General features: G+C 50.4%; 1 protein-coding gene across 1 annotated transcript; it reads right to left on the reverse strand.

Annotated features, from left to right (window-relative positions):
• Nucleotides 1–2295, reverse strand: SOX17 (SRY-box transcription factor 17). Its single transcript, XM_077352409.1, has 2 exons — nucleotides 1865–2295; nucleotides 1–1266 (listed from the first exon to the last, which is right to left on the reverse strand). The coding sequence occupies exons 1-2, from the start codon at nucleotides 2163–2165 to the stop codon at nucleotides 425–427; spliced, it is 1143 nt and encodes a 380-aa protein (XP_077208524.1). The 5' UTR covers nucleotides 2166–2295; the 3' UTR covers nucleotides 1–424.
• Nucleotides 2296–15646: the final 13351 nt, after the last annotated feature.

Raw genomic sequence — 15646 nt, forward strand, 5'->3', positions numbered from 1 at the left:
TAGTTTACACAATCACCTGAGTTTTATTGGCGAGTCCCTTCCAACTTTACTGGGGTGCTGATGCCGAGAAGTCCGAAATCATTCTGTACAACGCCCCCTCCCCCACCAACACATAAAAAGAAGCAGACTTGTATAAAAGGCAGAGGTTCGAAACAGTCGCTCTTTGGTCGCGCTTCAGGCAAAGGCAAACCCTGAACGCTTTGAGCAGTCCCCTCCCCCGCCCTTGCTCCTTACGCGAAACCCCCAACCCCCTCCCCGCCACCGGTGGGGGTTGCAGCCGAAAGCAGGCACCTCCACCCCGCCCCCACTCCCTGGAAGGTCCTCCAAGGTCTCTCCCAGCTGCGGCCAGGCAATAATAAATTACAATAAATAGAGCCCGAGGGGTCCGTCAGTCCGTCTCGCCCTCCCTGGGTCCGCGGGAGCGTCACAGCTCCGGGTAGGCCCCGCCCCCGCCGGCGGCCGCACAGTAGTAGGCGGCGGCGGGCCCGGCGTCGGCCGCAGCCTCGTGGCTCGGGTAGCCGAGCGTGAGCTCCGCCGGCCGGCAGCCGAAGGACAAGTACTGCTCGAACTCGGCGCGGTCCACGTCGGCCAGCAGCTCCACGTCGGGCGGCGGGAGGGGCTCCAGGGCGGCCGCGGCCTCTCCGCGCCTGCAGGGCGGCGGCTGCTGCTGCTGCGCGGCCTCGTGCGCCGGCGAGGGGCTGGAGAAGGCGGCCAGAGGGGCCGGGAAGCGGCCGCGGAAGAGGCCGGCCTGGCCGCCGGCGGGGGCGCCGTTGCAGGGGTACTCGGCCCCGGGCGGCGTCGGGTAGCCGTAGGCGCCCAGCAGGCAGGCGCCGTCCTCCGCGGGCGGGAAGAAGGCGGGCTCTGCGCACGCGCCGCCCTGCGACTCCGGCTCCGGGGTGGGCAGGTTGTAGCCGCCGAAGTGCGCCCCGAAGGTGGGCAGCGGCAGCGGCGCGCAGTCCCGGTAGTGGAAGCTCCCGCCGGGGAAGGCGGCCTGCTCGGCGTAGGGCAGGCCCAGGCCGTCGCAGCCCCCGCCGCCGCCCTCGACGGGCAGCCCCAGCGAGTGTTGCTGGTGGTGGGGCGGCGGCAGGAAGGCGCCCCCGGCCTCGGCCACGCCGCCGTCGCCGCGCTTGAGCCGCTTCACCTGCTTCCTGCGCCGCGGCCGGTACTTGTAGTTGGGGTGGTCGCGCATGTGCTGCAGGCGCAGCCGCTCCGCCTCATCCACGAAGGGCCGCTTCTCCACCAGCGACAGCGCCCGCCACGACTGGCCTGCGGGGAGAGCAAAGCGGCGGTTACGCGGCGGCCCGCCAGGACAGTTTCGGGGCCGCCTGCCGGACAAGGCGAGGGGGGCGGAGGAGCTTGACAGCGGGGCCACGGGCGCTGCCGGCCTCAGAGGCAGCCAGAGTCGCGTCTAGAAGCACCTCCCAGGCCAAGCAGGTCCAGGGGGACGAGCTTCGGAGGGCCCAAGCCCCTTCCTCTGGGAGAAGACGCTCTGGCTCCCCGAGGCTTTTCAAGCGGGCCTGGACTCCAAGCAAACGGCTTCCCTTATGGGATCACCCCGCCCGGCGGCCCTCCCGCCCCCCTTGCTCCCAGCCCCACTTCAGGCCCCTCTACCCGATAAATCACTCCCCCCCTGGTGGTCGCTGTATGGCTCCGTGGGGCTGCGGATTTAAGTGGATCTCCGCCGAGGCGAACCCACGACCGAAATTACCGGGGAGCGCCTAATCGCAGCCTCAGTAGGCACCACTGGGGGGAATGGTGGGTTTCCCAGAACCCCGGCATATTCCGAGCACTGTTCCAGCGCCGTGGTGAAAACTCCTCTCCCGAGTGGGCGCGGGGCTGCCCCTGCCTCCGGGGCCGGACTTACCAAGCATCTTGCTCAGTTCGGCGTTGTGCAGATCCGGGTTCTGCTGCGCCAGCCGCTTGCGCTCGTCCTTGGCCCACACCATGAAGGCGTTCATGGGGCGGCGGATGCGGGCTTCGCCCTTGGCCCGCCCGGAGGGCCCCTGCTGCGCCGGGTCGGCTGCCGCCTCGCCTTTGCCCTTGCCCTCTGCCAGGGGGCTCAGCGACTCTGCCCAGGGGCACTGCATCAGGAGCGGAGGGAGCGAGCGCGGCGGTCCTGGAGCCTGGTCGTCGCTGCTGGCGTATCCAGCATCGGGGCTGCTCATGTCCACGGCGCTCTGCCGGGCCGGGCCGCCGCTCCTCGTCCTCCCGGGAGGGGAAGCGGCTCCGCATGTGAAACCCGGGCCGGGCGGCGATAAGTCCTGAATCGCTGCGGCTGTCACCGCGCGGCTGGGTTTAAACTGGACAAGGGCCAATCGGGCTGGGTGGGCGGGGCCCGGGACAATCGCCGCGGGCGAGCAGAGGGCCAGTTTCATCTGCAATTCACCTGCACAGGAGCCAGCCAGGAGTCACCTTTCCGGAAAGGAGTGGATTTTTCCATGACTTGAGGCTACGTGGAAGTAAATTCCATTGAGACCAATGGGATCTACTTTCAAGTAAGTGCGATCAGGCTCCTAGTGAGAAAGCAACAGGCCAGTCCGCTGCACGGGACAGAGAGCAGTGAGGCAAGGGAGGACCCCACTGAGGTGCTTTGTTTTTATGAGCACTTGGGAAAATAAAGCATCTTAGACCTGTTTTGTCTGTTTCCTGTCTGCTGGGAGCGTTTCCTATACCGGAAGTGTCATAGTAAACCCTATCTAAGAAATGCTATTTTTACATTGGCCAGGAAAATGTGTCTGTAGCAGCTTCTGCTTTCAGATGTTGCTTAATTTGTCTCAATTTTTTGTGCCCTTGAATGTAAGAAAACACCTTATGGATTACATGTAGCTTTAAGAAGTATTTCCATTTGAAAGGAACTGGAGAATAAGCATTGCTTATTATTATTATTACTATTATTATTATTAGTAGTAGTATAGTATTATTAATATTATTAGGAAACACACTATTTGACTTCTTATATGCTCTAATATAGTAGGATTCTGCAGTCTGTCAACTTCATAATTTGCACTTCAACTAGGTTAGTTTCCTACTTTTACAGCAGGATCTATCCATAAGTAGAATCAAGTGGATTTTGTTTCTGGTATTTGGTGAGAAGAGGACTCAGCCTTGCTTAAATCGGTGGAGCTGACTGGCAGTCAGACTGTTCAGTCTTTACCAGTATAACAAAGCAATTCTAAGAACAATTTTCCTCCTATAGTAAACCCCAATTGAATTTACCTAGGAATATGATTTGAGGTAGACCTGTTTAGGATCGCTCTCTGAATCCACTGATTTCCCTGAGGTTTAGATAAATTCTTTGCACTGTAAAATACCATCTGGGGTGCCAGCTTGATGTCTTGGGACTGAGAGCTTCCAGCCCAAAAAGTGAGATCTACTTTCTTTGCCTGAGTTTCCTGAATGAGGGCTCTGACAGAATACTTACATTGACAATGTTCGTCTTCGAACATTTGCTAGCTGTTATCCCAGACTCAGAAGTGTTTAGCGTTGGAATATCCGGGGAACTGGCTGCGAGCTGCAAGCCGGTTGGTTACAAAAGAAAGGCCTTTGCTTCGTTATGATGCAGGATTCGTTTGTGGATGAAGCCACCAGGGAGATCCTTGGAGGATTTTTTAAATGCATGTATCTGTTTATGTAGCAAGTCCCGATAATCTGTGGCAGCAACAAAAGCATTTTAAAAATTGTGAAACGGTGGAAACGACGCAGAAAGGGAAGGCTTCGCCATTCCTTTTACTGTCTTGACAGAAATATTTATTCTGTGTTATATATATAATATCAGCTTTGGAAGCATCTTTGACCCTGCTGCTTTTACCCAGCCGCCCGCCCAACCCCATCCTTTGGACAGCCTGGGACGGCTGCGATCCACAGCCCATGAAGCCGGGTTTGCCGGTGGGAGGCGACGACTGAGCCGGATCCCGTTTGCACGGCCAGATGGCCGCTGTGCCTTGCTAGAAGCCAGTCGCGCTCGACGGTCACCGGCCGCGCGGTGCTTCGCCACTGTCCCTGGGAGGAAACTCGCGCGCGTGGGCCTAACCCAAGGGGAATTCTGTGGCCCTCGCGCCTGGGGCTGGGGCTGGGGGCGCCCTGGCTTTGGTGGGGTTTCGATAAGGAACGGATCAGACCGCAAGAAAAAAGCCAAAGTCCCGCTCCCCGGCCGCCCTTGAGTGCTTAGATGCACATTTTCTACAGATCACTAGTCCGGGCTGGATAGGGAAGGAAGGTGTGCTGAACCCGAGCCCAGAAAGTTGTTTGGTTGTTTGTTTGTTTGAAAGGCGGCTGGCTGATATCTAAAGCACAACCTTGGCAACGCCTCAGCCCCTCGGGCAGGATGGGGGAGGGGATTGCGGTCCGTAGGTTTTCCATCCAGAAATCCCCAGGCGGAGACCGCAGATTCCGCTGCATGGGAGTTTGACAAGGGAGTTAAGCGTCGGATGGGCGCGATTCAGCCAGCAAATATCTTTGCGATTCTGTGATTCCTAGAGGGTCACATCCGTCGGGTTCATTCCCAACTAGATGCACACTGAGGATCGGGAGCTCTAAACGCTTCCATTAACATGGGTGGGGTTGGGGTCTGACCGCGCCCCTCTTTGCTTGGGGAGCGCCTTGCCCCCCTCCCCCTCCCGGCCACCCTGCAGGCGCCGCTTTGCCCTCCGGCTCCCTTTCTGCCGGGCTCCTTTGGCCCGCCCGCCCGCCCGCCACGGAGGGAGCCAGCCCCGCCAGGGCGAAAGCGCGTCGCACGTCAAGCGGCTGGCGAGGGCCCGGAGCGATCACGTCAGGGAGCCGGTGACCTTTCCAGCCGGCCCGGAGCAGCCGCTGCGAGGGCGGCGGCCGGCCCCTGCGACGAGCCCTTCTCCACGCCTGGCGCTGGACGGACCGACGGCCGGACGGGGGGGGGGGCTGGGCCTGAGGGCGGGCCGGGTTATCAGGGGCAGCCACGAATGCCACATGAAACGCAGCAAACATCCGGAGCGCTTCCTGCCAGCCGCGCCGGGGCTCGAGAAGGCCAGCAGGAGGGCTGGGGGGGGGAGCTGTACCCCCACACACACAGGCACACGTGGTGGCTTCAGGCTGGCCCCGTGGGCTGTGAAGGAAGCGAGGCCAGGAGCTCCGCCGGCCCCAGCCCTGCCGCCCCGGCCGAGCCCCTTGTGCCGTCTCCTGGCAAGCCTTCCAGTCCCGAGCTCCGGGTGCAGCACGCGCCCCTGCCCGCCCCCGCCCCCCCCGCCGAGTCTGTAGGCGCCGCGAGGCACGTTGGTTTCCTCTAAGGCGGCCCACCTTGTTCAGGGGACGGCTCTGCAAGGATGGAAACCGGCGAGTTGGGACTATCCCCCCCACACCCCCGCTCAGTTTCCCTTCCGTGAAACGGAATTCAGCGGCCGCCCGGCTCACAGGCCCAGGGAGAGACGCGGCCGCTAACCTGCCCAGAAGAGGAGGCCTCCAGGCCACCCAGCAGTGACAGCCGCAGAGTCCGGGGGCGGCCCAAGTGTCCCTGTTGGCAGGAGCTGGTGGCAGATGTAGTCCGCGCAGAGCCCCACTTTGGCCACCAGGCGAGAAGGACGCCACTTTGGCAACCAGTTCGCTGGCCGTTAGGGCTCGGATCTTGTCCGATGACATTTCTTTGCCCTCCTCTCCGGCCTGGCAGGCGGGCAGCGCCCACTGTTTCGAAAGAGGCTTCGGACCCGTTTGGGCCCTCGGCCTTGGACGTGGCTTGGAGGGCGATTGGATTCCCCTCAATGGATCTCCGAAGGAAAAGCCTGAAGAAACCACCGACTGACCCGCTTAATGGCCCGCTCGAGCCTGGTTGTGGGGCGCGACCCGGACAAGGGAAAGCGCGTTAAAACCATCCCCCACCCCCACAGATTGCCCGCCACAGTCGGGAAGAAATGCCTCGGGCGGTACTTCGGAACAGGATTTCAGCCCTGAATTTAGATAGATCCCCGTAGGTAGGCAGACGTGTTGGCCTGAAGCAACAGAACAAAACTCGAGCCCTGGAGCACCTTTAAGACCAACCAAGTTCGTTTCACGATATCGTGTGCGCATATCTGACGAAGTGTGCTTGCACACGAAAATGGCTATCTTGAATCAAACGCCGTCAGTCCTAAAGGTGTCCCCAGGCTCGGACTTTGTTCAGGCTTCAGTTCAACCAGTTCCGTTTATTGCACCCGCTTCCCTCGAGCTGAACTTGGGCTTGTAGGATATCAGAAAAAGCAACAGGCAACCCAGGAAAAGACCCCGCTGCGAACTGGGTGACAATGGCCTTTGTTCTTGAGCCCCCAAACTGGCTTTTGAGTACAGGGAATTTTGCAACACGCCCCTCCCCCCCGCCCCTCTCTTGCTTCTCCAAACATCAATGGATGCTCTTCTTTTCATGATCTCCAAGGGTTCCACTTAAGAGGCTCGACTTGATGAGACTTTACGTTGTTGTGAATAAACTGGTGCCTGGCCTGCTTTGAAAGGACGTCTGACATTGTAGAGTTCCCTTTTTGGAATTTGGCTGTAATCAAATGCCTTCTTGGTCATATCCCCAATGCTGCCCCTGCGTAGGACATCTTACTCCTTGTTCCTAAAGCAGTTTGGGTCACGGGCAGGGAAGCCAGTGGGGTGAGGACGCCGTTCCTTTCCATGGAGCTGGAAACTAAATTTTGCACGGATCACTCCTGTCAGTTGGGGATTCTCACCAGACTGAGGAAAGCCAAAACAAGTGAGGTGCGGACCATAGAACTAACAAGACAGCTAGAGCCTGCCCCACTTTACTTTCCCCTCCCCCAAAAAAACAAAAAACAAATAAAAGGTAGAGGCAGGATGGGAGGTGGGGACTATGCTTGGATTATCCTATGCTTGGCTCTCATCCACCCAAAGCAAGGGCTCTGAAAAATGCCCAGCCTCCATACAGGGATGCTACCCACAGGCTCTCTCCTGGATGCCTAACAGTGGGGCCCAATGCAAAGTTATGCCAGTCTACATTGGCTGCAATCAGTGGGTTTAAACTGGAATAATTTTGCCTAGGCTTGCACTGTTAGTCCCAGTGGGATCCCTACCTGGATTTAGTCACTGCTGTGAAATTCTGTTTGAACTAGTCTGTGTTCACAAAACCTGGAAACTAATGATGGCTTAGAGGTGAATATTGAGGAGAGCAATCGCTCGTTAAAGTTGCCCCACCAGTCAGGATTTTGCACAACTCCTAATAAACAATTAGCTCGATCCTATTAGTTACTCTCCCAAAAGATGCAAGACCTCTCTGTTGTTCTCCCTCAAGTCAAATGACATAATTATTCTACTTGGCTGTATTTTAAAAAATATTTTGACCCATTAATTAAATTTTGGATAGGTCAAAAATATAAATACCAAATCAAATGTGAATCAACAAGACATTGGGATGTCATTAAAGAGAGGTGAGGTGGTCAATAGGAATGTATTAATAATTTTAATTCTATTCGCTGTGAGATTGGAAGGTAAAACACCAACTAGATGGAGGGATGAAGGCTTGGGGATTACTGAGGAATAACTTAAAAAAAACTGGTGGTCTTAGAAGGAAGAGCAGTGTATACAATATCTTGGTAGAATTAGCAACAGCACAAACATCTTCTCTGCTTTAATCTGATTTTTAAAATTCATTCATCCTGTAGAGATCGGGTCCTACAAAAATAATACTTGGGAATGAACTTTTGCCTTCATTTTACAGGCTCTGCTCAATTACTAGATTGAGTGGAATTTGCTACTAGACACACTTTGTTTTCAAAGGTAACTTCTGATTTTCAAAGATAATTGGAAGTAAATCCTGTTAATTTTAATGGAATTCACAATTTTTATGACTATCCATTTATATCCTGGCATTTCATTTTAATCAGGTTATAGGTCTGAGAATCAAAAAAAGGTGCAAAAAGGTGCAGATAACCAACATAGCATATCACATCTCATTGCTGTCAATAATCCTTGGAGCCTGTAATTCCATGTTTGGTGAATTCCATATAGACTAGAAGAAGTGTGAGTCAATAAACTGCAGAATGACTTGTACCATAGCATTAAGTAATATATAACTGGGAGAAGGGAAGTCTTTCATCAATGCAAATCCTTTCCACATATGAAAACAGAACTGATTCAGTTTTACAAGAATATGGACAGGAACTTTGGGAGATTTTCTGCCCCGTACACTGGCATGCTGATCACAGTTGCTGTAGAAGAAATTGGAATAAGCTGAAATACTACTTTCTAGGGATGAGCATGTTCTAGGGATTAACTTTGGCACAGACAATAGCTCTCAAAGTTCATCCTTTAAAATAATTATTGACAAAAAAGGTAATATGACTAACATTGATTACATCAATCAAGAAACAATTACTTAATACATAGATTACATAGTTATATCCCATATAGCAGTGGTCCCCAACCTGCGGGCCGCAGCCCGGCGCCGGGCCGCAAAGGCCATGGCGCCGGGCCGCGGCTCCCTCTCCCCGCCCCCCCCCCCCCCCCGCGCAGTAAAAAACTTCCCGGGCCGCAAGCTTGCGGCCCGGGAAGCTACTTACTGCGGGAGGGCGGGGAGAGGGAATCAGGGCCGGGCCGCGCCCGTGCAGGCCGCGCCCGCTCGGCCCGATCCGCAGGCGCGGCCCGCGGGTGCGGCCGGGCGCGGCTCGCGGGCGCGGCCGGGCGCGGCTCGTGGGCGCGGCCCGATCCGCGGGTGCGGCCCGCGGGCGCGGCCGGGCGCGGCTCGCGGGCGCGGCCGGGCGCGGCTCGCGGGCGCGGCCCGAAGCATGGGCGTGGCCCGCGCGGGCGCGGTCCCTGCGGGCGCTACCCGATGCCCTGCCGGTCCCCAGCCTAATAAAGGTTGGGGACCACTGCCATATAGTACTATCTGGAAATTTCTTCATATATTTTACTACATTTTTCCAGACTGAATTAAATTCCTTCCTTTTACAAATTCCCTGGATCACCTTCATGTTATTAGTTTTTTTAAAATCTAGAAACATAAATGGCTTAATCCCCCCTCCCCCCCAACCACACCATTTTTCTATTACCAGATGTTCGGCATTTTCCCAACTATTAGCAATAATAATTCTAGCAACTACAAACATAAAATTCCCTAACTTATTTTTTGTTTTGTTTACAGGATGCATTATGATTCAAAAATAGAGAAGAGCTAGTGGTAAATATCAGTAGTGTTCACTAGTAATGCTAAGCAAGGGAAAGCATGCAGCGCCTAAATCAAGGTTGCATATTTTATCTAAGAGAGACAGAGTAAAATTTTGTTTAAACATTACACTGGAAATGTCACAAGCAGAGCTGAGAGCCACTTATTCTTCCAGTTTTCTCACAAATCTGCTGCTATTCCAAAATGTCTGTCAAATAACCCCATAAAGATAAGATAAAGCCAGGTGTCTTGCCTATATCATGCCATATTCCAGCTTCTGTCTTCCTCAGAGCAACTGATAACACACATGCAGTTCCTAAAGAGTGATGGCTTCCATTCTTTCCACACACCCTGACTTTCCAATTTCTTCAAGCAATCCTGCCCACAGCTAGAAGAACCATGGGTTGATTTTGATGGTGGACCCAGATAAGTTGCATAACCTCACAATTTCTAGTCTGCAATATTTTGATTGGCCACCAGGTCCATTTCTGCCCGGTGGTGGTGACCTTGGGAGTGCCAATAGCTTTCCTGCCATCTCTAGTCTGCATATATTCTGTTTGAATTGTGGATGAATAATATCTATGGGTGTTGAAGTAAAGCCTTTTCGATGAAGATGCCACACTTTCCAGGCAGAGATCACTTTGTAACTTCTTATTCACCGAGGCTCTTCATTTTTTGAGGGTTATAATTTTAATTACAATGAAGTTTATGCAGTTGTGTGTGGGGTTATTGCTGCTGCAGTGATTGAGAGTTGTTTGCACGTACAGGGGGGAGGGGGTTGACTTTGTAAACTGCTTTGAACAAATTCTTCAGATTCAAATTAGCCCTTACACAGATGCAAAGCATGGCAGACACCACTGACAAGACATGTGTGGAGAATCACATCCTCCCTGAAGCTGGATTCACTACAATATTCAAAATGGTATCTCTCACTTTTCCCCAGATGTGCTTCCCTGAAAACATTTTCTTAAGCTGGTTATGTTTTATTACACTCTTGGTTAAAAGAAAACCCAACTGCTGTCATGAAGTTTGCAATCAAAATGTTTTATTTATAATGGGATCTCTTAAAACTCACAGGAATTCAAGTTTACTTATATATATATATATTTGTGACTGCTCACAAGTCATTTTGTGCTGTTTTGCTCTTGACCAGGAATTTGCAGAACAAAGCTCAGTTATTATAAGTGATGATTATTCGTAAAGGTAAAGGTATCCCCTGTGCAAGCACCAGGTCATGTCTGACCCTTGGGGTGACGCCCTCTAGCGTTTTCATGGCAGACTCAATACGGGGTGGTTTGCCAGTGCCTTCCCCAGTCATTACCGTTTACCCCCCAGCAGCAAGCTGGGTACTCATTTTACCGACCTCGGAAGGATGGAAGGCTGAGTCAACCTTGAGCCGGCTGCTGGGATTGAACTCCCAGCCTCATGGGCAGAGCTTTCAGACTGCATGTCTGCTGCCTTACCACTCTGCGCCACAAGAGGCTCTTGATTATTCGTAGGGTCAACCAAATGGATAAAACACTTCAGTGAGACTAAAACAGTGGATTCCTGGCTCAAAACTTCAGAAATCGCTATAATAAATCCTTATAATTTCTCATGGAATTGTATAAACCTGATTTGAGGGGGAGGGGCTAAACAATTTATAATGCCATATTACAATTAAGGACTCCTCAATTTTTGGTTTTGCAATGTGTTTGAGTGAGGTGTTATTAAATTTTGCAGATAATGTCATTTGTATAGGCTAGATAATGATGGGATATATTGTGACCTATGGTAACACCCATTGGCTGTCATCTTGTTGAGAAAAGCAGGCAACACATTTTAACATAAATAAAACCAAGATAACATCAGGTGACCTTGTGCAAACTAAGTAGCCCATTTCTGGTGAGAGATTATTTGTCCTGCAGCTGAGAGAGCTGACAGGAAGAATGGCAGAGAGAGTAATGGTGAGAAGAAGACCAGGAGGGCTGAGAAAGGGAAAGTGTAATAGCATCTGCTCTTTGACCTCCACAGTCACCCAGAAAGAAGTAGTTGCACATCTACCATCACAAGGTAACACCAGAATTCCACTGCACATCTGACCGTACTTTGCTGACAGTGCCCTATTTGGAGGGAGATGTTTGTTCAGGAGGAGCTTCTATGCAGGTGGGTTGCCTGCAAGGCGGCAACACCAAAGGGTTGAGAGCACCGCCTCACCATTGACAGAGTGATGTACTGGTGGGTGTGGCAGACCAGGATGGAAGCTAGCCTGGGTGACCCTGGGCCAGTCATAGTGTCTCAGCCTAACCTACCTCACTGTGAGGATAAGGTGGAAGAGAGGAAAATGATATGATACTCTGGAGTTCTCCTTACAGAAAAAAGTGGAACATACGTAACCATTATAACATTGGTATGCGTACACGTGTATATCATTCCTGGAGTATATTTTGGGTTGTCAGCTGTATTTTCAACATATTTTGTATGACTATACAAAGTGCAGAAATAGCATATTAATTTTCTATGTGCACAATACAAAATAATCTCTACATGCATGCATGTACAGCTCTGGTAAAACTGAAGCAGAATAAGGCATACTTTTCACACTTGCATGCTGCGGTTTGAACCAGGCAAATGCAATCTTTGTAAATTCTCAGCCTGTTCAGTTCACTAAGATTCACTCCCTTCAAACTTTATACTTTGGTCTGGCTACAAGTGTTCTTTTGAAACAGGCCTTATATCCATGCAAACTGAATTGAGTAATAAAGATAACTACTTCTGGCCATGTGTAGAATGCCCTTTCTTCACCTCTGAAAGTTCATGAGCAGCCCAAGAGCCTCCAGGCAAACCTGAATGTTCTTTTTTTAATATTTGTCTATAATTTAAGACAGTTGTTGTAGGTGATGCTACAAAAGAATGTTAAAGTTAACCTATAGCTCATTTTCCTAATGTGATGTTTTTCTAATTTGAAATAGTGCAAATTATTCCAGCTTGATTCCCATGATGACTGATTTTCTAAAACAGACCATCAGGTTGTGATACTGGTTTGAGTATAGGTTATAACAAGTTGGAATGGTACTATTTGTACTTGGAAGCCTTTGCTTAGGTATGCACGTGTTCCCAGGTACTTAACTTTGGCATGGGGCTAGGGAAGGGGATTGTGCTTCAGTTATTCTTCAGGGTTTTAGGATTCCTGCAAACAGGATCCACCAAAATAAATAGAAGGGACAATAGCAAATTATGCGTGGATGAGAATAAGAACATCAAAGCTCTGCCCAGAGAAGTGAATTGTAAGAACTGCTTTGAACTGGAGTTAAAATGTCCCAAGAAGGCTACCCAAGCCCAGCTTTTATCAGTTTAATACCTTCAGAATCCGCAAGCAAACACTGAGAGAAAGAAGATAAAAACAAGACCCAGGGATGAAGAGACTTCAGGGTGTTAAAAAGCACTGTCCACAATGTAAATTGAAAATAAATTGATTGTACAACTATATTTAAAAATGGCAATCAGTGGCTAGATTAACTTAACAGAATGATTTCTGCTAATTTGTTTAACTAGGGTTGGATTGATATCTTTCATATGAATGCAGTTATTGTCTCTACCAAAAATATTGTGTTTAACTGGGGGATCTGAAAGTTCTTTCATGGCAATGAGTTTTGATTAGCTCATTCAGACATTCCACATGCAACCACTTGCTCTGGAGTCAGTGGTGAATATCTATGTGTGAATGCCCATACTGAGTTACTGACAATGTGATTCTTATTAATCTGTTGTCAATCTCTGGATTCCTCTCTCAAATCCTTTCAGGTGAGTGGCAAGGAAATTGACTCATGGGAACAGTGGGGGGGGGGGAGTGAATATGATTCCAAAGTAGTAGTCAAAGTTTGCAAAGTTTGCAACTGTTGATGTTGCATATTCTTCAGGTGTTCTCCAGGCATGTGACCATCTACTGAATATTTGATGTTTGTACTGAAACCCAAGAAGCTTGGATTTCAGTACTGGAAACTGATGTGCACATGTTATTTAGAATCAGACAGTACCCCCAATGCAGGCTGCAGTGAGCAAAGAGATTCTGTGCCAATGGCCTCCCTGGATGAGCCTCCCCCTCCCCTCCCCTGCCATGAGATTTTGAAGAGCTTTGTCAGCCTGCATAGCTCCCAGGATGCTCCGCCTCCATCCTATTCCTGGGTAGGACCTGCCACTTGAGCCCCACCCCTCCTCTGAGACATATGTTGGCTCTGTGGCTGCCACTGGCACATTTCCAGGCTTGGCCCCACCCTGTTCTTTTCCCCACAGTTTTTGGTTGGGCTGCCTGACTCAGTTAGTGCCCTTCTGGGGCTGCCACTGTGTGCAAAACAGCGTTTTGAGAAAAGTTATGGGTATGGTTCCATTTCCAAACACCATTTCTATTAGACTTTTCTAAATGAATGACTGTGGGCTTCAAGTAAGAAGAACAGCATGCTATAGCTGGGCCTATTTGCATAATCCCTGGCACAGACTCTGCAGGCAGATCCAACCAGTCAGTGCTGCATAAAAGATAAGTTGGTCTAAGCAAACATTCTTTTATCCAGCCATGGAATGCACCAGAAAGAATTCCGAAAGACTTCCGATTGGAGAAGATAAGCTGTTGATTTTGGAGCATCTGTATTAATAATAGCAAAACATATTATTGTGGCTCACCTGCCTTACACAATGATAAAGGAATGTTTTATTTGAAGCGGGAGAGCAAAGTAGCCAAAGAAAATGAAAATAAAGTTACAATGCTAAGGCCTAAATGATCAGCCAAAATCCTTTTGTTCTGCCCTTTGTAAAGAATTAGTTTTATTTCTCCAACAATTATAGGATGTGGATATGAATTCTGCATGTTTGTTTTCAAGCCATTAAAGTACATGGCATATTTCTCCCGGTTACTAAAGAAAAGGGGGGGAAACCTTGTCATTCCTAAATTTCCAACTCATTTCCATAGAATTTCCTAATGTGACTTTAAGGAAACCAAAGAGTTGGAAACTGCCTTTTTTTGGAGCAACTTTCTCCAACTTGCTGCAAAAGCAGACAGATTCCTTAGATGACTTAGATGATCATTTTTGTGTGACATTACCATGGAGATGTCACAAACAATGCAATTCAAAATTGGCTTATAAGGGTAGAATTATATTTAGGATTGCTCTGTGAGTGTGACAGAAGTACACACTTATTTTGTTGCACAGAAAAATTGCAAACTAGAAACACCCTTCATTCATAACCTGCCATTTTCATTCCTATCCTTTCTGGGGTTTCTTATAAGGAAAATGCCATATGCGGGTTCAGAAAATAATCTCATTGCCCTTGATATAGGGGGATTTGCGTTTTCATTCGTCTCATGCTGTTTTTCCATCCCATCCCACCCGTGGTGGCTGTGGCTATCCAATAGAAGGTGAAGCTATGGCTCCCATGGAGCTGGTCATGCCACAGGGATTGCTTTCTTCCACCTGATGTCATTGTGGCCACAGGCTGGGCCAGAGGGCTAAGCAGACCCTGCAATGCTACCAGGGGCTACTCAGCTCCATGTTTTCACAGCCTCAAGTGTTACCTGAATTGGGTGTGTCAGGAGACAGGGGCCAAGTTTGGGGAATGGCTTATGAGCAGTCAGGTAACTTTAAAAGATCAGCAAGCCTATGAATACCAGGTAATTGTACCCTATGAACTTGAGGCAGACAACAGGATAAATAAGGATAAAATTGTTGTTGTTGTTGTTATGTGCGAAGTCGTGTCCGACCCATCGCGACCCCATGGACAATGATCCTCCAGGCCTTCCTGTCCTCTACCATTCCCCGGAGTCCATTTAAGTTTGCACCTACTGCTTCAGTGACTCCATCCAGCCACCTCATTCTCTGTCGTCCCCTTCTTCTTTTGCCCTCGGATAAAGGATAAAATAAGCAGTCTTTATTTAATAGAAAGTAAAATAAGACATAGATAAACATGTAACAAGTACACTATCAGTCCAGCAAATGGTGAGATAAAGGACTGAAAGGAAAAGAGTCTGGGATAGAGGGTCAATGGAAGGATAATTACCAGTTCCTGAAGAGGTGAGGACAGAGACTGCATGGACTCCAGCAGCATGTAGGGCTCTCTGGATGGATCCAAGGTTCCAGAGTTGCCAAAGTGGCTTGCCAGAACAGGGACTTTTAGACTCTGTTGGAGGGTGGTGTATGCTGAAGATTGCAGGTACACTGGGTGAGCTGTCTTGGGGTTGTGACAATGGGTAAAATGGGTGCTGATGGCTCAGGAGATGGGTGGGGCTTGATGGCTCTGAAGAAAGGAAACCATCGTAGTACAATGGGAATGTTCCAGGGCCCTTAAGAGACTAGCAAGCAGGGTGGAGGGAAATTCCCTCTGGACAGAATGGCTTAGGATGAGTCACAGGTGTGAAGACAGAGGTTGGGCAAGAGCCCTCAGGTGCAAGGACTCTGTTGGCCACTGGATTAGCAATACAATGGTGTGGGGGAGGAATGAATGCAGAGCAGGAGGGTCACAGCTGTCAGGTCAGACCAGTGGCTTTAGTCAAGTTGAAAA

The sequence above is a fragment of the Paroedura picta genome, chromosome 9, assembly GCF_049243985.1.
Source record: "Paroedura picta isolate Pp20150507F chromosome 9, Ppicta_v3.0, whole genome shotgun sequence".
NCBI lineage: Eukaryota > Metazoa > Chordata > Lepidosauria > Squamata > Gekkonidae > Paroedura > Paroedura picta.